A 23,543-nucleotide genomic window follows, 5' to 3' on the forward strand; every position below is an offset into this window, starting at 1 on the left:
AGAGGGTGGGTGGAAGGGCGCTGCCAGGGTAGGGAGGGGGCCTCTTTTCTCGCCCCACCCATTCTCCAGAGGCCCCTCCTCCTGGGCAGCACAGGGGCCAGGTGGCACATAACTCTTTCCAGGGGCAGCCCCAGCTCAGGAGTGGGAATCTGCTCATCCCCAGACAGGGCGAGGGACAAATGTGGGGAGAGGGGGCAGCTGCTCTCTGTCAGCAGCTCCTCCCACCATCGCAGCTGTGAGCTGAGGGAGGCCCCCGGGCTCAGACTTCAGGTCCAATATTCTTGGAAGCTAGAATTTTAAGAGTTGGGGCCTCTGATGAGCTCATTTGACAGATGAGGAGACTTAGGCTAGATGCTCAGCTACATATGCTGCACCTCAGCCGCCCAGCTCCGAAGCCCGAGGTCCTAACCACAAGGCCAGGAGGCCCGCTCTCAGCTGGCTCAGGACCCCCACGGCAGTGGGTTCTCTCGCACAGAGTCTGTGAGGGATCCAGCAGGGGTGTCTAGTGCAGCGGCTCTTGGTGGCCTTGCAGGGGTGAATGCAGGCCTATGCCCTGAGGTCTAACTGGGGGCTCCCAGCTGGACAAGCTCAAGTCCACAGGGGCGTGTTCTGCCTCCCCTGCCCGTGCCCTATAACCTTCCCGTACCCAGAGGAGGTGGCCTCATGCTCCCAGCTGCGAAGGTCCAGGGGATGAGAGTGACAGGGAGCGGGGGGTCGAATGGGCCAAGGCCCAGGGAGAGAGGAAGGATGGCATGCTGTGCAGAAAGCCAGTACCACTGCAGTCCTGCCCCGGGTGCCCGGCCCAAGGCCAGGCGGGGTGGTCTTTCACTGGCAGCTCACTTTCCGATACCTCACACAATACAGGGCAGGAATAATTTCCTCCTTCTTCTTGATGGAGAAACAGGCCGCAACTGCCTGTGGTCACCCAGTGGCACCTCCTGCCCCCCAGCCAGCCTGCCTGGTGTCTCCCCGAGGGGTATTTTTTGAGCATAGCTGAGCTCTTTAGAAGAGGGGCCCAGACCTCCGGGCAAGGGGATGAGCAGGGAGGAAACTTGAGAGGCTCTTTGCCAGGAGGACAATCCTGGGGACCCCCTGTGGATCCCTCTGCAGCCAGACCCTCCATACCCCTACTGTGGGGCGGGCCAAAGGGAGAAGGGAGGCTCAAGGGGGCCCCAGGTGACTGGGGGGCAGAGTCCTGGGGAGGAAGCCAGCACCCATGGTGTCGAGGTCGGCCCTGTCCCAGGGGCGGCTGCCCGAGGGGCACTGGTTCCCATCCAGGTGTTACTTGCCCAGGTTCTCAGTGACTTATGTGAGGGTCGTGAAAGGGTAAAACTCACTGGGCAAAATCAACATCTTTGCCAGGCAGCTCCTGATGCCAAGGGGTGTGTGTGTGTGTGTAGGCGCAGGGAGGTTGGGGAGCTGCAGTTTGCTCTGTGACACCTGTTGGCGGCCTCCAGGAGCCTGAGGGAAGCAGGATGCAGAGAGGAGGTGCCAAGTTTTGAAGACACCTCCCTGAGTACCTGCTCGGCCTCCTCCCTGCCTTCTGCCACACCCCCCTCCCAGTCACAGGCCTCAACGTCATATTCTTGGCCAGCCACCAGGGTGGAAGGGCTCCAGGACACATGGAGGGGGCAGGGCAGGGGGCTCAGCTGTGATCCCCTCCGCTAACCAGCAGAGTGACTTTGACCTTGGGCTGAAGAACTTCCTCATTAGTTAAATCAGGATCACTATCGCCTTGTGTTGTTGATAAAAGATAGTATCATTAAAGTGCTTAGCCTAAAGCTCTTATCCTGTGTTTGGCACAGGGTAAGAGCTCAATGAACGCAGAGTTAATCCAGTGTTAACTCCCGTTAACTGTCCTGTTAGCTGTCCAGGGGGATCTGGGCAGGGGGTTCTGCAAACCCCTCAAATCACACTAGTTCAATCTGGTTCCCAGGACCCTGGCCCCCTAATGGGAAGCCCTGCCAAGGACACAGTGAAGGAGCAAAAGAGGTCGTGGGACAAATGGAACTGGTGTGCCCAGAATTCTGCCAGGAGCAGTGGGCGCTCTGTCTACCTCTACTGGGGTAGCTTCCGAGCTGGCTGGGTTCCAGGAAACAGGGAGAGACATGTAGGGCGTAGTGTGGGGTAAGGAGATACAACCTGGTTTCTTGTCCCACAAGGAAACTTGGGTCCTGCCCAAGAGGTGATGCAAGGTATGATTCAGAAATTGTTCCAATAAAATCCCATGCAGAGCTCGAGAGTCCGATGATACTGCACCTCTAAGCAGGGCGGGGCCCCCCGGGCTTGCTTCCTGGCCTTTTCTCCTGTCTTTTCAGAACCCTCTGCCCTCCACTCCCTGCCCCAGCACCCCCGTCCCAGTTTCCCTCACTCTTTCCAGCATGGCTGACTCTGTCCCCCAGCTTCTAGGACCAGGGAGGCTGGGCCATGGTCACCAAGACTCCCTTCCCTAGCAGCACCTAGAGGGGCTTCCCGTGAATGCAAAACATGAAGGCTTACCTTTGGCAAGTCCACCCCAGGCCCCGGACCCCCAGCTGAGACAAAGCTGCTGCCTCTTGGCCTTTCTCTAGAGCTCCTCAAGGTCTAGACCCTGGCCTGGGTCAGAAACAGACGGGGGGTCTCCCAGCCTCTCGTCTCCCCGCAAAGGGGCTGGGACTGACCACGTGGTAGATGAATAAAAAAGGAGAAAAAAGCAAGGAAAGCACTGTCCGCTCTCCCTGGGAAGTGAGTTCCTCGAGCTGGGTCTTCTCAGGGCCTGGGGGAGGCATGAAGCTGACCCCCCATTGCTCCCAGTGGGTCTCCACACCGCCTCTTGGGCCAGGCCTTGCCCCTCTCTCTCAGCCCAGGGACAAAGGAAGAGGGAGAGGAGGAAGAGAGAGAGAGTGTGCGTGAGAGAGAGAGAATGACAGAGGCGGGGAAGGTGAGTCAGGTATGACCAGGATGTGCTGGAGAGGAGCCTGGGCGGGGCCCGGGGAGGAGAGGGAGGGGAGGTCTCTCTTCCCCTTGGGTAGGGGCGGGGTGGATGGCGGAACAGGCCTGGGGGACTTGATCCCTCTGCCTTGTGGCCAGGGCAGCCCAGGGAAACTGGGAGGACCCCTCCCCTGAGCAGTGATCTGCCAGTCCCCAGCCAGGCTCAGGTGACAGTCCCCTCCCTTCTAGGACGATTCTTTCTTGCCTCCCCACCCCAGGCCTGCTCAGCTCTCTGTAGAGTATTTCCTTTCCAACCTTCAACCCCTAAACCAAGCCCACAGATGCTGGCCCCAAGGACCCCTCTTCACGTGGTCCTTTCAGCACCGTCCACTGGCTGCTGAGCCTCAGAGCTCGATATGCTGCAGCTCACTCTCTGGTCCTACCCTCGTCCCCACACCTTCCTCGTCTCCCACCACAGCTCCTCCTTTTTCAAGTCGAGGTCCTGACTCCACCAGCTTCCAGGATCCTTGTCCCATTCAAGCTGGCTGTCTCCCCCTCCATCCTGCCCTCGTGCAGAACAAGCCCAGGTCCCCAGAGTTTCCAGAGAAGTCAGCCATTTGTACTGAGACCCTCAACCTGTGCCCCTGGCCTGGGCAATGAGCAATCGTGGCTGAGTCCGGCATCAAGGTCAGGAGACCAGGTCCAGTGAGCCCTCTGGGAACATACGGCGTGGCCTATGCAAGCCTTTCCCCTTGATGGCCTTCCATTTCCCTTTCGGTCACAGGCCTGCTTGAAGGGGATGGAGCACAGGACAACTTGTCCCGGCCTCTTTAGTGAAGCACCCGAAGGCGTCTTAGCCCTGGGCTGATGGGCTTCCCCAGAGGCAGAGGCGATTCCCACGTGACAGATGCCATCTCTGAGTTCCTGGGATCAGGGCCTCAGGAGTCCTGGCAAAAGGGGCCCAGCAAACAATCAGTGGGGGCCTCCTCTGGTCACCTGTGTCTCTTGGGTGTGGTTCTTGCATCTCCCCATGTTGTAATAACATGTTTGGGGGGAGATCTGCCCTCCGCACCAGATTGTGAGCTCCCTGAAAGCAATGGCCTGTCCTGTTGGTCTCTTGTTCCCAGTGTCCAGCACAGGTTGGGGACATTTATAGACATACACACTTATGTCTATTACAGGAGGAAATGGCGACATGACATTGAGAAAGTCCTATGACCCAGGTTGGAAGGAAATGACACCCAGGTCTGGTTCTCTCCAGAACCCCCAGGCAATGCTACCCCTCCCTCCTCTTGACTCCACTGCCACCTGTGACTACCCAGCTCCTCTAGGACTTCCCTAGCCAGGAAATGGGTGTGCCTAGTCACAGCAAGATGCTGGTCTCCCAGCACCATGCTACAGAAGGCTGCAGCCCTTTCCCGGCCGGCCTCCGCAGGCTCCCGTGCCAGTCACTCCTGCGAGTGGTCGCCGGCACCTGGGGCAGCTCTGCCTTGTGCACTGGCCAAGCTGGGCGTGTCTAGGCCTCCTGACCCTGTCATCGTGCCCTGCTCAGCTGCAGGGGTCCCTGTGGGAGACCTCCCTCGGGGGTCTTTGGAGCCTGGCTCTGCACAGATCTCGTGTGTCGTTTCCCCAGACCCACCATAACCTCAGCCCAGGTTTGCTGCCCCAGGTCGTGCTTGTGAGCTGTGGGCACCTGCTCCTCGGTCCTCATCTTCCCTGGGCAAACGTCATGACTAACCATAGCCTGTGGCTCCACGCACCCTGTCCTCGGCCCTGGGAGCCCCGACCACCACCCCACCCAGTCTTGTGCCCACTACCTTGTCCCAGTCCACTGCTTTGAGCTTCGGCTCCATCGCAGGGTCTGTCTTCTGAGTGCTTGCAGAGGTCACAGCCCCATTCTCCACGGAGCCCTGGGGAGAGGAGACACAAGGGGATTACCCACAGTGGGCGAAGGAAGAGAACCCCCAACTGCCCCACGATGAGGCAGTCAGGAGTGGTGGGAGCACCGTGGCAGGGCAGGGTGGGCAGAAATCAAGGGCACCGAGTGCACTTGAGAAAGGGTAGACACTGATGTGGGTGGTCTTATTCTCTGCACTTTTCTTCTCTCTGAAAAAGAAAAGAATACCCATAAAAACAAGAGGCAAAATATCTGGGGGAGGATAGAAGCTGGCAGAGAGACTGGAGGGAAATGAGAGCAGTGAGTGGGAATGCCCCGGCCCAGGAGATCCCTGCCACCCTTTCCCCAGACCCCTGACAGGTGTCAGGTAAAGAGTCACAGGGTGGCACCCAGGGGACCTGGCAGGCTCACTGGGTCACGCCCAATGACTACATCACCTGCCTCTCTTCCTGGTAATTCTACAGAGCTTGGGGGCCACAGGCTGGGCAGCTAGGTCCACATGCCCACAAGAAAGAAAGGGAGCAGAGCGTGAGGGAGCCGTCCCTCCAGGAACTCCCAGGTGTGGGTCAGTGGCCACACGTGGGGCGGGACTGGCAGAGGAGAACCCAGATGGGCTCAAGGTCAAATGGAAGGAGCAAAGAGGCAAAGGCAGAAGGAAATGGAATGTACTGGGAAAATCACGTGGCTCCAGCTGGCCCTGACGTCACGTGGGGTGAGGCCGGAGAGGGCAGGCTGGCACGTAGGTAAAATGCAGGCTTCCCTCCAGGAAGGTAGGGAGAGCGCTTACCAATGGTGGGGGGTGTCCTCTGAGTCCCTGTGACTAAAGGAAGCTGTGGTGGCCATGGAGAAGGGGCCCTTGGAACCTGGATATTGGCAAGAACCCAAGAAGAGTGTTTGAGCAGCCAGTCGGGGTTTCTGTTGCTACGATTCTTACATTTTTTGCTTCCAAATGAATGAAGAGAACTTGATGGTGACAGTGACGCTGTCAGTTCCTGGGAAAACCCATATGTAACCCAAGTAAAAGCGGGCTTTCATGGTCCTGTCTTGGTCTGGGTATCTCAGTATTTTTAGTCTTTGTCACCATGCTAATACCTGAATTCTTCTCAAAAGCATCTCTGATGACCTCTTGAGGATGGAGTAGATTTTATAGTATTTCATACAAGGAAACTCCCTAAGTATCAAAAATAAATGTCATATAAGAATCTTGTCCCTTCTAATTCTGTTCTACCCTTAAAATACCTCCGAGCGCCTCCAATCATGGACCTATTGGTTCTCCCTCCCTCCTGGGTAGTTCTTTTCTCCTGTTCACCCCAAGTCCTTTCTTAAGTAGGGTGATCTAATCCTTCTCTGCACCTCCAACCCCTCTCATTCACCACAACTCCATGCATCTCTCTCCACAGAAGGCTTGTCTTGGTGTCTACCCATCCCAAGCAGGGAAGGGGTTATCACTCGAATTAGCATTTGATGTTTTTGTCTGCGCTACACTTTTCAGACATCCCTGAGTGGCAGACACAGATCTGTTTGGGGCACGTGCATCTAAGCAACAACTGGAAGCAGAAGAAATGGTCATCACTCTTCAGCACTGGGCACAGAGCCCTCATCTATCCAGCCTGTGCTTCTGGTCACTTAAGGCTGGGCTGTTTTCTGAGAGCTCGAGTCCTTAGGAAAGTCTCCCTTCTGCTCAGCTGGCTGCCTCAGTTTCCAGGGGCCACTCCTGGCTCTTCCCCTCTAGGACTGTACAGGCTCTTTTTCGCCTGGCAGCTTCTACATACATGAGGACCACTGCCATCTGCTTTTCCACAAGACCCTCTTAGGACATAACAGGGTCTCTAAGCATAATGATTGGTTCCGGCTCCTCTTCCAAGGTGGGTGTGATGGGACCAGGCCAGAACCCAGCAGGGCTCATGCCTCCCTCACATGGAACATCCTATTTCAGGCCATGGGAACTGAGCTCCCACTGGCACTTTGACCTCCATTTTATGCGGCTCGTTCACTTAGCTTATAGCCACCTGAAGCTTTTTTCATGGACTGCTGCTGCTGGTGTGGTGTGGAGAGCTTGTGTGGCCCAGGAGGTGAGCTGGACCTGCAGACCCACTGTGATGAAGGCTGGGATGCCCGGAGTAGTGATGGACACGAGGGCAGAAGGCGGTGGAAACCAAAGAAACCCTAAGAAATGGGATCATCGAGGGGAGTTTGTGGGGACGGAAGCCCTGGTTCCACATCCGCCTCCTCTTCAGGGGCTGGTGGTCTCAGTGAAGTATCACTATGGTCCCCTGCCTCTTCCCTTAATTCCTCCCTCCTACAAGGATCTGATCCACACCCACTGCTGTCACCCACTCACCCACAGACATAGGTGTTTGAACATCTGCAACGTGCCAATCACACATCAGCTCGGAAGACTCTGCAACGTCTCTCTTAACACTGGTCCTGCTCCTTGCTCCGGGAGTACGTTTCCAACAGCTGACATTATAGTCTGACCCTCTGACCACTTTCCTAAGAGGGAACACACTATCCTCCTCTGTAGGTCGGCTTATCCTTGACTTCCTTGTATTTAACGTCTTTCCCCTGTATTTCCAAGCTCTTCTCCTGTCACGCCTTGGAATTAAGCCTAATTTTTCCCTCTCACCGGTAGGGACGACTTGCCATTTTCTAAACACGCCTCGCGTTTTTCTTCTCATATGTCATCCTATCTAGCATGATGACAACGGTTAATATCCACGAAGGCCTACCACGTGCCCGGCCCTTTCATCTGCACATAACAACCGTATGAAGCAGGCATGGTTACTATTCCCACTTGATGGATGAGAAGGCCGAGGCATGAAGGAGCCCCACAGCTAATGAGGGGTAGAGCCGCAGCTGGGCTCCAGAATATTCTCTCGACAACCATGTACTTCTTCCCTAGCCATTCTAGCCAGAAATGAGCTCTTCATTTTCCAACTTAAAAAAAAGTCACACTTTCCATGTGTCCCACTGCCTCAGTTGGTATTTACAATTTCCTTCCTCTTATTGTTTTTGCATGTTCGGCCCATGATCTTGTTTGTCCAATGGTGGACAAACAATAGATTCTAACAGGCCAGGAAACTACTGTTTCCTCTCTTCAAGTTACCTAGGGTGGGCTCTTGAAAATATTATATCTCCACTCATACTTCTCGAGTGGATCATGTTTCAGTGTTGGCTCTTTGCAACATAGCCATGATCCCCTGACACTCCAGACCCCTGAGATGTGGCAGGAACCTCAGGGGATCCTGACTGTGTTGTTCAGGGTGGAGCCCTGAAACTCTGCCAGGCTCATGCTCCTTGGAAATATATAAAGAATGGGGGGTGAGCACATCTGCTTGGAAGAGAGAGGTCGCCCAGGACACTGAACACACCATCTTAGAATGCCACCCGGGCTGGGTGGGGTGGTGCCCAGACACAAGGGTCAAAGTCCAATAATCTGGGCCATATATTCTCAGTGCCCTTTGGCCAAGGGTAGTCCACAGGATAGGCATGAGCAGAACTGAAAGTACGTTAGTCTGACATGAAATTACCAGCATCTTATTTTGCCAAATAAAAATATTAAAAAAGGGGCTTCCTTGGTGGCGCAGTGGTTGGGAATCCGCCTGCCAATGCAGTGGACACAGGTTTGAGCCCTGGTCTGGGGAGATCCCACGTGCCACAGAGCAACTAAACCCGTGCACCACAACTACCGAGCCTGTGCTCTAGAGCCCGTGAGCCACAACTACTGAGCCCACGTGCCACAACTGCTGAAGCCCGCGCGCCTGTAGCCCGTGCTCTGCAACTGCAATAAGAGAAGCCACCGCAATGAGAAGCCCACGCACCACAATGAAGGGTAGCCCCTGCTCGCCTCAACTAGAGAAAGCCCGTGCGCAGCAACAAAGACCCAATGCAGCCAAAAAAAAAGAGTAAATAAAATAAATACATGAAAAAACATATATTAAAAAATATTTTTAAAATTAGCAGCAGCATTTCATAAATGAAAGAAATAGGTAGGAAACACATGCTTGCAGAATAAAAGGCAGTTCTTCCCAAGGAAGGGCATTTGGCAAATTTACAGGGGGATTAAAAAAAAAAAAGGTTCCATTTAAAAATATTTATAAATGCAGAAGAAATTACAACCTAAAATTTTGTTTTGTGAGCATTAATTGTACATCATTGTTTTCTTGGTACATGGTGGTTGGTGTGGGTCTCTAGTCTCTGTGTAACAGGAAGTAGGTCAAATGCTCTCTTTGTTCCAGTTCCAAGGTTTTCTTAACAAATTACTAAAAATCCAGTTTCACAGAGAGATGTTGGCTGAAAATGAAAACAGAACTTTCAAGGGTTTTTTGTTGTTGTTGTCATTCAGCTGGAAATATTCCGGGTGGAATGAGGGAAATGGAGGGAGGATCCCCGTGGCTCTCTGCCTCTTTCCTGAGAGCCAGGAGGAAGGGGAGCGGCTCCTGCCCAGCACCAGGCTCACCAGCTTGCTTCCCCAGCCCTGAGCAGTCAGGGACTCTCCCAAGATGCTGCCCTTGAATCCTGCACCAGCACCTGTCTGAAGGCTGGCACGGGCCGTGCGCTGCCATGGAGGGTGGGGAAAGGAGAGGAAGACGGACGGGGCTGTTTCCTCCTGTCCTCCTGCCACCCCAGCTAATCACAACTTGAGGGTCCTGGAACCACCAGGCAGTCATGTCGTGGGTGATAGGCTTTTGGCCAATAGATCGCAGACTGATAATAGAACCAAGGTGCTTTCTGGGTGGCCTCAACGGGACCACAGCCCTCCATGGCAGGAGCCCAGGTTTATTAACCACAAGATTGTACACAGCTCCAATACGGGAGGAGATTTCAAGGAGAACCGGAGCAAGCAGCACATGGGTGCTGCCAGGAGCAGAAATGCCCTCAGGTACAAGGAAGTGTCCTCTAGTGCGTCTTTTATTGACTCTTTTTCTAGGGTCTAGTTGTGAGTTTTCAACAGGTCTCCCATTCCCACTCGGGGGCTGCTCCCATCCGAACCAGGACAGAGGGCGGGTGTTCCAGGAAGCGAGTCCTGCTGGGAGCCGCCACACCACACACACTGATCTGAGCCATGGTTTCCAGACTTCCCTGCCTCGTGTTTATTTTATGGTTGAGCCGGGCTCACCCTTGAATTCCATGGGCAAACACCATCTATGAATCAGAAGTATGTAAATGTCATTCCTAGGGACTAGGGTACAACTCAGACTCTAAAAGATTTTTTAAAAAGAGTTTCTTGGAAACTTCCACAATGCATTATTTAAAAGACTCTCCTGATCCTGGAAGCAAGCCTGAAAACCAAAAACCTTTGAAAACCAAAAAGCAGCGGCAAGTGAAGAATACATGTACTCTTTTCCAGGTTTTGGAAATTGTTCTGGGTCCTGCCTTCAGATTGCATTAGCTACAGACTTTGGGGAAGGGAAGTGAGTAATTCTGTAGTCAGACTCACAATGGCTTTCACAAGAATAATCAGCCCAAGTGTTGATGGATGTGGCTTGACATGCGGCGTCCAACCCACCTGTGTCAGATGACAGCTTTCCTAGAGGGTCTACCTGAGGGACACAAGATTGTCCCAGGGGAGCAAGAATGGAGCTGAAGACCCACCCCTCCTCTTGAGCCCTGCTGACCTTTCCATCCTGGGAAGGCAGGCAGGAGACCTGGCTAGAAGCACATTTATGGTCAGGCCCAAGGCTGTTTGGGAGAAGCTGGTGAGCCTAGCAAAGTATCGATAGTTCAGGGGCTGAAAGCATCTTGCTTTCCTATGCATTTCCCTGTGATTGCCTCCCAAGCCAGAATGCAACCTCCATGAGGGTAGAGACCCTGATGCTTTGCTCACTGCTCTGCTCCTGGCAGCTGGCATGGGGTCAGCACCTGAATACGTGCTGAATGGTATATTTGAGTAGATGGTGGCCTGTTTAGGGTCTGGGGGCCCAGGCAGGCAGGATGCCTACTTGAGGGGAGAAGGTCAATGTGCCCTGCTAAGGAGACTAGGTAGGCAGGCACTGCCCACCCTGAGCTGGGAACCACTGGACATGCTGGGCAATATGGGGGAGGAGGTGAGGAGGGCATTTTGATCTCCTTAGATCCTCCCAGCCACAGTCCAAGGCTGCAAGGAAAGGAGCCAATGAAACAGCAGCACCAGCCCTATTTTCTCCAAGTACGGTGTCAGTTCCCGGCCGCTAATGAATCATGATGTCCTCTCAGGTCAGCCCAAGCCACTGCTCTTGTCTCATGGAGATGGTCCTGCTGACACCACCACCCCCTCTCCTGGGCTCCCTCGGCCGCCGCCTCCTCTCTCACGCTGAGTTCAATGCCCTCGTACCTGAACTCACAGAGGACCCAGGAGTTGTCCCCTGCCAGCTTGCTGAGGTTCCAGCCAGTTCCCCCAACATGCCTGTCTCTCAGGGAGGCAGCCCTCAGGGGAAGAATCCGGGTCCGACCATCTATTCCAGACCCTGCAGATTCAGCTTTAATGAAGAGACAAAGTTCTAGACCAGCCTCCCTCATCAACTTGCTTTGTGACCTGAGGATCTTCCTCTTGGAACAAGAAGTGCTTCTCTCTGGCAAAGGCACCCCGAGTTCTTACTCTGTCCTCAGAAGGTGGGCAGGTGCCTTCAATGAATGAAGCAGGCAGAGTGTGGCTCATAATACAGACTCATTTCGTTTGCGGACTAAACACATAGGAATATTCTTTTTTGTTTGTTTTAATTAACTTTAAAAAATTTTTTTATTTATTTATTTTTGGCTGTGTTGGGTCTTCGTTGCTGCGCATGGGCTTTCTCTAGTTGTGGCGAGAGGGAGCTACTCTCTGTTGTGGTGCGCGGGCTTCTCATTGTGGTGGCTTCTCTTGTTGTGGAGCACAGGCTCTAGGTGCACAGGCTTCAGGAGTTGTGGTTCACAGGCTCAGTAGTTGTGGCTCACAGGCTTAGTTGCTCTGCGGCATGTGGGATCTTCCCGGACCAAGGATTGAACCCGTGTCCCCTGCATTGGCAGGTGGATTCTTAACCACTGAGCCACCAGGGAAGTCTCTGCGAACTTTTTTTTTAATTTTATTTTTATTTATTTATTTTTGGCTAAATACATAGGAATATTCTTTACTTCTATGAGGAAAGATGCTCACTCTCCTTTTTCTTAAAACACGAGGCACCAAGAAACAAAAGACAAGCAAAAACATGAGGAGCCCTTTTGCTAGAGACAGCAGTACAGAGAAAAAAAGAAATGCAACACGTGCAGTAATCTGTGGTCATTGTCGTGGGGTCTTGGCATGGGGGAGGCTGTGGGGAATGGAGGGGCCTGCAGCAAACTGGAGGGGGTCACACCCCGTTGAAAGGGGGCAGCCCCGACTGAGGTTCAGGTCAGGTGAGGATGGGGCCCAGTGTTGTCAGACCTTCCGACTTCTAAGAAAAACTGGAAAACTAGATTTCTCTGTGAAATCTCCAGATTTCAAAATCTGATGCATGTTTAAAACAAACACACGATGTGGGCCAAACCAATCTGCCTGAATACAAACACAGCCCTTAGCCCGCCAGTTTGAAAAGCCTGGGTGAGCTGCAGCCCTCCTGCCCCCGGGACAGCCTCAGAGAAGGATGGGTGTGGACGGGCAAGAGCAAGGGTTTTGTCCTCCTGTTCCCACAACGGGGAATCCACAGGGAGCCCACGTGCACCCACCCAGCTGTACCAATGCCCTGAGTGGGTTGGTGACAGGCGGGCAGCACTGAGAGGACCAGAACGCCAGCAAGGCTCAACGAAGGGCAACCGGGGCCTCTTTCTCCCTCTAGGCCAGCCAAGAGGAGGCAGGGTGTCTGGAAGCAGAAGTGGGTGGTGGATGAGGAGTTTTACCGGCACTCTTCCCCCTCATGGTGTCTGGAAGGGAGACAAATCCGTGAGGGTGAGGGAATCGCAGCAGAGATGCAGCTGTGCACCAAGGATGTTCCCTCCAGGGAGGGTTCATTCGATCCTCCGCATGCCCACCCCACCTCTAAATTCCTATGTTGATGTCCTAACCCCAAGTCCATCAGAACATGACCTTATTTGGAACTAGGGTCACTGCAGGTGTGATTAGTTAAAGTGAAGTGATTAGGGTGGGCCCTAATCCAATGTGGCTGGTGCCCCTATAAAGAGGTGAAATTTGGAAACAGACACACACACTGAGGACACCGTGTGAAGAGGGAGGCAGAGATCAGGGTGAAGCATCTGCAAGCGCCAAACTGCCAAAGATTACCAACAAAGTACCAGGAGCTAGGGAGAGGCCTGGGACAGAGTCTCTCCCACAGCCCTCACTAGGAACCAAGCCTGCCACACCTCAGTCTCCTTCAGAACTTCAGAACACCTAGCCTTCAGAACTGGGACACGTAAATTTCTGTTGCCTAAGCCACCCAGGGTGTGGGACTTGGTTATGTCAGCGATAGCAAACGAATCCAAGCTGAACTAGTTTCTCCTGGGTTTGCCTCAGGGCCACAGAAGGAGAAGGAATCCAACCAGGAATGAGAACAAATGATGGAGGCGTCCAAGGAGATGTGGAGACAAGATCTGAGGAGGTGGCAGAAACCAGGGTCTTACAATCAGCACAGCCTTCCTGCCAGGCCCTTGGTGGCAGCCCACACAGACGGCGCTGGGAGGGGTAGGCATTTGAGTACATCAAGTCCCCTACATACGAACCTTCAAGTTGAGAACTTTCAAAGATGCAAACGTGTGTTCCGTCAACATTAGGCGTGAGTGAAATTGCAGCTTGCCCTCCATCTCCTGTTGCTGGCGATCCTTCAGCTCTACCATCTCCCACCTCCTCTCCCTCCTGCAGTCAGTAACTCTTCTTGCCTGTTCCCTCGATGCCAGCCCCTGGATGCCAGCTGTTGTACTGGACTACTGTACTTTTCAAGGTACTGGACTGTAAGATTAGAAATGTTGTCTTTATTTTTTGTGTTTGTTTTTCATGTATTATCTGTTTGAAAAGTATTATAAACCTTTTACAGTACAGTACTATATAGCCAATTGTGTTAGTTGGGTACCTACCTAACTTTGTTGGACTCATGAACAAATTGGACTTACGAACGTGCACTTGGAACGGAACTCGTTCGTATGTAGGGGATTTACTATACCCACCTCCCCAGCCCACCGTTCCCTGTCTAGCAGCCAGGGGTGGCCTTGCTCCCCTTCTTCGGGGCCTGGGAAGTCACTCCCCAGCACCTGGAAGCACTGTGCTGGGGAGGCAGGCTGAACTGGGGTGGGGGGAGGTCTGGTGCACGGCGACCCCCTTTAGCACAAACCTTGGCCTACTTGGTGATCCCCACCCCTCACCCGGCCACAAGGCTTCTGGGACAGCTGCACCACCTCCACGGTGAGTGCCATTACCACCTGCACATGTGGCCAACATCTCATCGGGATCAACACAATTCTCCCTGAGGACGTGTTCCCTGGATGAGGGAAACGGAGGCAGAGAGGGACCAAGTCACTGATTCAAGGACTCGCAAACAGTTGCTGGGAGATCCAGCCAGGAATCCACTTCCAGGGCTGTCCCCGCCGAGGTCCTTCCCGTGTCCTCTTCTATCCCCTCTGGGAGGACTCACTGGGATGCTCCAAGCCCCTGCCTTGAGCCCCCAAGCCCCTCTCTAGTGCCCCAGACCGTCCCCAGAGAGGGTGTGCTTGGATGGTGCATGAGGAGGAGAGAAAAGAGAACAACAAAAAGCCTGCCCTCTGCATGGCAAACAAACAAGCCGACCGCAGAGGCAGTGAAAGGAGGCTGTGTGCAGCGGGGCGGGGGCTGCAGGAGGCGGGGGAGCCGGCATAAAGGAATGTTGTTTGGGAAAGCCAGGGCTGGGCACTGAGGGACAGACAGATGGCCTTTTATCCCATGGCCTGGGTTCGGCCTGAAAACCCTTCTTCTGAAATGAGAGGGTGCCCCAGGCCCTGTGTCCAGCTGCTCCCCTCCCACGGAGGCCCAGAGGCCCACGTGTCTCAGGATACCTGGGTTGCACATGGCCCAGGCAGGTCCCGGAAGGAGGAGGACCGTAACCGCACCAAGAGGCTTCCTTGGGGAGAAGCCAGTGTTAACAAGCCCACCCCCGGGCCCCCCAGGGAGCAGCCTCCCTGGAGCTGGTTGTTTTCTGCAGCCAGAAACATGGGGCGAAAATGAAGGCGGCAGGACCTGCTTGCTTTTGTCTCCAATAAGCTGCTGTGTGATGAGGTCCAAATCAGAAGGCAGGACCAGCCAAGTCCTGTGGCCTATCCAAGCCTTAAAACATTTAAAATAAACCCCTGATGTGCACAAAACCCAAACCAAAACAAAATCCATGCCTAGCAAATGACAAGCCACAGAACTCCCAAAGCATACCCACATCCCACTCGCCCAGTCACTGCAAGGCAGCTAGCTCTGCCAGCCACTCTCCCTGTATTCATGGTAGGAAGATGAAAGGAAAAGAGAAAATGAGTAGGAATAGGAAACTTGTACCTGAGGTGTGCCCCACACCTCTCTCTCAGAAGACGTGGAGATGTGGACAAGACATTCCCAGCCTCCTGGGTCCTTGATGCCAGTTTGCTGTGGACCCAGCATTGTTCTTACTCGTGAAATGAGCCCCCTTGGATGACATCACCAGAAACCTTGTCACCAGAAGCAGGAGCCAGCATAGGTGGGCATTCCAAGACATCAGAAAAGGGGGCCAGTGGATTGAAACTAGTAAATTACCACTTACAACTCGCCATAGCACCCCACAAGTTTTCAGGCTACTAACTTGATCCTCTACCACATCCTGCCACAGAACATCTGTATCCAGGCAGATCTCTTCTGCTCTAGCCTCTAACCTTAGATGAGGGCACCATTTCCAGGAAGTCACCAAGAGTCAAGTGGACACAGTTTTTTCCCAATGAAAGCCGAACTCGGGGATTTGGAACAGCCCGAGGGGAAAACTCCATCTGGGAGCCTGTGCTGGGGAGGTTGACCTGGGCATGGTCACGGGGGACCAGGGGAGCTCTCTGAGGCTCACTTCCTTGGTCCTGCCTTACAAAACCCTGCCTCGTCTGCAGTGGTAGGATGGGTGGGACCAGAGCTTCAACTCTGATAAGCAGCCTTAGCAACTGCAGCAAATGAACTCCTCAAGGTTTAGCCTTTTGCAGATTCCATGGGACATCTCTAGACTGTGCTCTCTCAAGTCTTAGACCTCAAGGCACCTCAGGTGGGCTTACAGAATGTGCTATCCACAGGGAAGACACACTTAAGCCATCTAAAATATATTATCTCCTGACTGACCCAACTTCTATAAAACAACCAATTTCAGATGTAACACTCCGTCTGTAAGGATTAATCTCAAAATACTATTTTGCTGTTTTATTAAAGGAGAAACAAGACCATTGATTTACAAATAACCTCATATATCTCTATTCCAGAGACAAGATTCCTAAATGTGCCTTTTGTAATCTAATAACTTAAGAAAGAAAAATACCGTTGTTGTCTTTGTTTACAAAAGGGCAAATGATTATATTGCCAGAAACAATAAAAGCCACTGACCTGTTGTGTAAACAAAACAATAAAAACAACAACAAAAAACAACCTGTCTTATACCCACTACTTCTTTCTACTTATTCAAGCAATTGCCCCCTCTCCCTTGCTCAGGCATGGAATCTTCTCCCATTTGTAGCTGAGGATGTTGACGTTCAAGAGGTTGACTGGCTTCCCTCCAGTGACACAGTGAGTTCAAGAACATAAGACTGTTGAACTCTAAACCTGTCTTCTTTTCCACCCTCATTTATCCTGACAACTTCCAAATCCACTGCACATTTCTCAAACTAGCCAAGTCTACACAGTGAGCCCTGGAACTGGTACCTCCTCATGAGTAATAGCCTACACGCCACGCTTTATGCTCAGGTGTTTATACTCATCACTCTAATGATGCTCAGCCCCAGGGGATGACGTCCTTGATCAGCCTCAAGGCAACCTGTCCTTCTGGGTGGCCAGTGCCTCTCTGACATGGCCACATGTCAGGGACATCACTGAATACACGACATGGTGTGATCATGTAGAGAGAGAGCAAGAAGGAGCCATTTGAGAAGGATGCAGGGACACCAGCTTTCTGGTGTCCAGATTAGGGTGCCACTATCCTAGAGAGAAATGCCTTGTGACTCTGGGCCATAGCTCAGACCAATGCTTTTTTGCCCAAGAGAACTTTCTGCAATGATGGAAATGTTCTAGATCTGTCCTGTCCAATATAGTAGTCACTAGCCACATATGTCTACTGAGTGCTTGAAATCTAGCCAGTGTGACTGAGGAACTGAATTTTTATTTATTTAATTTAAAATTAAATTGTCACATGTGCCTCGTGGCTACCATATTGGACACCAGATCTCTGGGCTCATATATTCAGCTACTATTTGAAATCTCTACCTGGGTGTTTCCTGGGCATCTCAAACCTAATAGGGTCCTAGTGAACTTTAATTGCCCCATCCCAAACCATGGACCCCCAACCCAGTATTCATCATTCCACAAATCAAACCACCTAATTGCTCAGGTCAAAACCTTGATGTCACTTTCAACTCCTCTCTTCCCTCACTCCCAATGTTTAATCCCTTAGCAAGACATTTCCAATTTCTATCTACTTCTTTCTGTCCCAATGGCCTCCCAGTCCAGGCCACCTCTTTTTGTCATCTGGACAACAGGGATGGTCTCTTAGTTCTCTTCCTGTTTCCACTCTTTTTAAATTAATTAATTAGTTAATTAATTAAGTTTTGGCGGTGTTGGGTCTTTGTTGCTGCATGTGGGCTCTCTCTAGCTGTGGCGAGCGGGGGCTACTCTCCACTGTGGTGTGTGTGGGCCTCTCATCGCGGTGGCCTCTGTTGTTGTGGAGCACAGGCTCTAGGTGCGTGGGCCTCAGCAGTTGTGGCATGTGGCCTCAGTAGTTGTGGCACGCAGGCTTAGTAGTTGTGGCGCATGGGCTTAGTTGCTCCGTGGCATGTGAGATCTTCCTGGACCAGGGCTTGAACCCGTGTCCCCTGCCTTGGCAGGCGGATTCTTACCCACTGTGCCACCAGGGAAGCTCCCTGTTTCCGCTCTTGCCTCCCTTCAAGCTACCATTCACATGGCAGCCAGAATGATCTAATAAACTATAGACCAACTTTGTCAGTGTTCCGCTTCAAGTCCTCCAGCCCCTTGTTCTCAGAGTAAAATCTAAGCCCCCTACAATGACCTGTGAGCCCCGCTGAGGTAGGGCTCCTGCTGACTCCCCGCTCCAGCCCACACCCACTCCCCGTCGCCCACAGCACTCCAGCAACAGCAGAGCCGCCTTTTGCATGCCTGATGTTACCAATCCTGCCACACCCCAGGACCTTAGTGCTTGCTGTTCCTCTGCCTAGAATGCTTTTTCACCCAGTTCTTATGACAGCTCCTTTTCATCCATCATATATCAGTTCCCCAGAGAAGCCTTCCCTGACCATCCCCATCAGAAGCTGCAGCTGTCACTCTGTCACAGCCCCCTGATCTAAAATATATTTTCTGTCTGTCTGTCTATCTATCTAAAATATATTCTGTTACAGCTCTTGCCACCACCTGTGATTGTCCTATCTATCTCCCTCTGTCTACTGGTAGGTACCCCCCATGAGGGCAGTGAATAGTTGTCTTTTTATCCCCAGCATCGAGCTTGGTCTGGGCATGATGAGACGATATCCACTATGTTTGCAGGTGAATAGAGGAAGGAATGGTGGGGAGAAAGAGGCAGCCCTGCAAGCCCCTGGGACCACTGGGACAGTTGCCAGCCTCTGTTTCAGAGACCAACTGTCCCTGACCAGGGCGCGTGTCCCCAGTCCAACATCGTACTTGTCCAGGTGAAGACACAAGGACAGCAGGTTGGTGCAGACCCCACACGCCCTAGCTGGGGGGAGGGGTAACTCTGAATGTCACCACTCTCCAGCTCCTCCAGGGGGTAAGTGGCCTCACCCAAGAGAGTCTGAGCACATAGCAACTCAGATCTTAAAAGCATCCATCCCTCACCACCTAACAGGAACCTGCCTTTTCTTAGCAGAAGCTGGGGCTAAAGGGGCTCGTAATCATCTATCTCAGTTTAATCTACATGCTCTGTCTTACAGAGCTCACATGATGTCACTGAAGCCGCAGAAAATCCTGTAGTGATGCAAGGAATAAGGAAATCAAGGCCAAGAGAGGTTTAGTGACTCATGCGATGTCACGTAGCCAGTAAGACCCAGAGCTAGACCCAGAGCTGCAGATCCCCGGCGCCTCCTCTCTCCTGGAGGGGAATAGGATGGGCTGCTAATTCAGCGCCCGCCACACAACTGCTCTGCACTAAGCTCCACTCTGGGAGCTTGGGGACGCTGATTCTTCAGTAATTCCAAGAGATCTACCTACTGAGCCACTTTCAGCGACTCCAGCTTTTCTATCTCCATTTTCCCTCTGCCCTTAGCCTTCTAGGACAGTGGGTTGCAAACTTTATGTTGTTTCTAAGGCACACAGAGAGCTTGTTAAAAGTACAGATTTCTGGGGTCTTGCCTTCAGAGATTCTGATTTTGTAGATTTGGGGAATGGCCCAAGAATATGAAATATATATATATATATATATATCTCCTTATGGCAATTAATTCTCTAATTTAGTTTTATGTCTATTTTTTCACCCCCAGTGAAACATCAAACTTTTCACACAAGTCTTAAAGTATTAGAATCTCTGTTGCTACTAGAGCCATTTTTCTGAAATACAACGCAGTTCTCCAGTGCCTATCACATTCACTTTCTTCTAGGTTATCTGAGCGGCAGAAGTTGTTTAACGATATCTGTATTGGGAGGAATAGTATCTCTCTGCACCCCACCCCTGCCAAATTCATGTCTACCCAGAACCTTGTGAATGTGACTTTATTTGGACATAGTGTCTTTGCACTGATCTTGTTATCATGAGGTCATACTGAGTTAGGATGGGCTCTGAATCCAATATGACTGGTGTCCTAGTAAGAAGAGGGGAAATTTGGAGACACAGATGCAGAGACACAGGGAAGAATGCTTTTGTGCAGATGGTTGCAGAGACTGGAGTGATGTATCCACAAGCCAAGGAACACCAAGCATTGCCAGCTCCACCAGAAGCTAGGAAAGAGGCAAGGAACAGATTTTCCCTTAGAGCCTCCAGAAGGAACCAACTTTGCCAACTCCTTGATTTCAGACTTCTAGCATCTAGAATGGTGAGAATAAATTCCTGTTATTTTAAGTGCCCACTTTGTGGTATTTTGTTACAGCTGCTCTAGGAAACTAATACAATTTCATTAGAAATGTGACGCCTTGTTACACGTAACCATTCATGTGCTGTTACCTTGTTTTATTTTCCCACTCATCCTTTAAGAACATATTTGGGAGTGATGTCCATGATGTAACTACCCAGTATTTTTCCAACTTTTTATTATGAAATAATTTAAACATGCAGCCAAGGTGAAAGAATCTCACTGTGAACACCTGTATCCCTACTACCTAGATCCTACCATTCACATTCTACTCTTTCTTTTTAAAAGCACTTTTGGTACATACCTTAATTAAAAAATACGTTATTGCTAAAAAATGCTAGCCATCACCTGAGTCTACAGTGAGTTATTACCTTTTTGCTGTAAGAGTGTTTGAAATATTGTAAGAATTACCAGAATGTGACACGGAGACACAAAGTGAGCAAATTCTGTTGGAAAAACGGCACCAATAGACTTGCTTGACACAGGGTTGCCACAAACCTTCAATTAAAAAAAAAAATGCAGAATCTGCGAAGTGCAACAAAGTGAAATGCAATAAAACAAGGTCTGCCTGTATACACTGTGTGATTCCACTTCTGTAGTATTCTGTATATGTCTGAAAGAGGAGGAAGATCAGAGGACAAAGAAGTGCCTCACTGTGTTGTGTCACCTGTGGACAGTCCTAAGTAAAATGTTGATCCTTGCACCTCCCTACCAGCTAGTCTCACTGCCCTCCCCCCAAGGCTCCTGGAAACCCCGTCCCTACATCACAGTATGCTCCTATTATCCAAACAACACCACACTGGGACCTCCCTGCTTCCCGGAGCCTTTCTCCAAAGCCATCTCCTCACCACAAAATCCAAACCAGCATTCCCTCAGTGTGCTCCAATTCTGCCCAGTTCTAGCAGGAAAAAAGCCTAATTTACGTGATTGACATTAAGATCTGAATGACCAGAGGCAACCCTTTTAACCTGTCAGAGTTTTCATGCTTTTAATTGAGCTAAGATTTCTAACCTCTAGTTGATAGACCTTCAGACAATACTACTCGACGGTAAAATGATTGGAAAAAAAAAAAAAAGCGATTTTTAAAGGCTGGTGTATACCAACATCTAACGCTTGCAATCATGAGGTCATATCTTTAGAAGCAATCACTAAATATGTGTTAAATTTATTTGCCTCCTTTAAAAAAATTAGGTATAAACTTCATATAGTGAAAAATTACCAATCTTAAGTGTATTGTTTGATATGTTTTGACAATTATATGCCTCCTTGCAGCCAATGCCCACATCAAGATGTAGGACATTTCCACCGCCCCAGAAAGTCCCAGGAATCTATTTTTAGTAAGGCCTCATTTGATTTTGATGAAAGGAAGGTAGAGAGGGATAAGTATTCAGTTCCCTTGACCAGAGGGACAAGAAGTTTTAGATTTACAGCGCTTTACAAGAGAGGTGCCAGTTTCCCTGATAGGGCTCCTCCCGGCTCTCCTAGCCTCCCCTGTTCATACACACATAGAACTTGACCTGTAGGCCCCTCCTCCAACTACAAGCTGTGGACACAAAGCAGGAAAGGTACACAGGACCCGCCCCCATGCTGAGTTCCAGCGGCAAGGCTGCCTCCAGACATTCCCTCCACACCACTCCTCATCCTTGCATTCCCTGCTGAAATCACTACCATTCCACAACCACTGCACACCCACTGTGCACCCCCCCTTCCCATGGGCTTTCGGACTGCGGCAGCAGCCTGTCTGAGCTTCCCTGAGCCACTTCCTCCCTGCTCCAGCCACACGACATCGGGGTCAGGGCGTGCTGGGCAGCCACAGCCCCTGAAAGTCAGACTTGACTGTATTTCCCCAAGGCTGGCAACATGGTCCAGAATTGATACTCAGCTCTTATCCCGCCCTTTGCTTTCTCTAGTGGAGCAGGTGGGAGCAGGATGGAATCTAACAGAAGGAGGAAAGGGGAAAAAAAATCTGAATGGCTAAAACCTAATAAGAAAATGAGTGATTTCATTAGTATAGCATAGAGTCCAAGAATAGACCAAAATATAACTGTGAATGTTTGATGTGTGATAAAGGTTTTTGTTTTAAATCAGTGAGAAAAGATAGCTTATTCCATAAATCTACTGGGATAACCAGTTGGTCACTTGGAAAAATATAAACCTAAAATAATCTCTATTTTGTTCTTTACACCAAAAAAAAAAAAAAAAAATCCAGGTAGATAAAACATTTAAGCAAAAACAAACAAACAACAACAGAATCATTAAGGATAAAAACTGTGAGAAGGATACAAAATATTTTTTGCATGCTTTTATATATAAAATCATAAAGTAGAGGTGGTCTTTCTAAGAATGATAAGATGACAGCTTTTACTACATGGAAAACTGAAAGGTTTAAATGGAGAAAAGAAAAAAATTAAACAAGCCAAAAGACAAATGAAAGCTGGAAGACAAGTAGTATTATGTATGATGGAAAATAGGCTAATATTCTTTATATATAAAGAATGATATAAATCAATAAGAAAAAGATCAACTATCCAGTACAGATGGACAAAGGACCTGAACATGCAGTTTACCAAAAAGGTGCAAATAATTTAGAAATGTATAATTTGAACAGGGAGCAAATTTTTTCTCCCATTGGCAAAGATTAAAAATACTGGTAGTACACAGCATTGGTGAGGATGTGAAGGAACAGGCATTCTTGTATGCTTTTGGAGGGAGTTTTAATTGGTACAACCTTTTTAGAGGGCAGTTTGGCAATATCCATCAAAATACAAAATGGATATCATTTTGATCTAGAAATTTCACATCTAGGACTCTATATTACAAATTTATTTGCATATGTCTACAAAATGATTATGTAAGGATGCTTCTTGTAGCATTGATATAATAGGGAAAAACATCAATAGGGATAGCTATCAGAAAGAATGTTGACAACCTAGAAGAAATGGACAACCTTCTAGAAACATACAGCCCACCAAAACTGAATCAAGAGGAAATAGATAATTTGAAGAGACCGATCACTAGATGTGAAATAGAATCTGTAATAAAAAAAACTCCCTACAAAAAAAGTCCAGGACCAGATAGCTTCACAGGAGAATTCTACCAAACAAACAAAGAAGAACTTATACTGATTCTTCTCAAACTCTTCCAAAAGATTGAAGACGAGGGAACACTCCCAAAGACAGTCTCTTAAGCCACCATCACACTGATACCAAAACCAGAAAAGATATCACCAAAAAAGGAAATTACAGACCAATATCTTTGATGAATATAGATGCAAAAATTCTCGACAAAATAATAGCAAACCGAATCCAACAACGCATAAAAAAGATCATACACCACGACCAAGTGGGATTCATCCCAAGTTCACAAGGATGGTTCAACATATGCATATCAATCAATGTAATACACCACATAAACAAAAGAAAAGTCAAAAACCACATGACCATCTCAATAGATGCAGAGAAAGCATTTGACAAAATTCAACATCCATTCATGATAAAAACTCTCACCAAATTGAGTATAGAGGGAACATAGCTCAACATAATAAAAGCCA

General features: G+C 50.2%; 1 protein-coding gene across 1 annotated transcript in view; it reads right to left on the reverse strand.

Moving 5' to 3' along the window:
* Positions 1 to 23,543, reverse strand: part of FA2H (fatty acid 2-hydroxylase) — a 50,188-nt gene that overhangs the window by 16,605 nt on the left and 10,040 nt on the right. Inside the window, exon 2 of the mRNA XM_024735459.1 lies at positions 4,728 to 4,820. Coding sequence (XP_024591227.1) covers positions 4,728 to 4,820 — 93 coding nt within the window. The remainder of the gene's footprint in view (positions 1 to 4,727; positions 4,821 to 23,543) is intronic.

Source organism: Neophocaena asiaeorientalis, unplaced genomic scaffold, assembly GCF_003031525.2.
Source record: "Neophocaena asiaeorientalis asiaeorientalis breed wild unplaced genomic scaffold, Neophocaena_asiaeorientalis_V1.1 scaffold40, whole genome shotgun sequence".
NCBI classification, from domain to species: domain Eukaryota; kingdom Metazoa; phylum Chordata; class Mammalia; order Artiodactyla; family Phocoenidae; genus Neophocaena; species Neophocaena asiaeorientalis.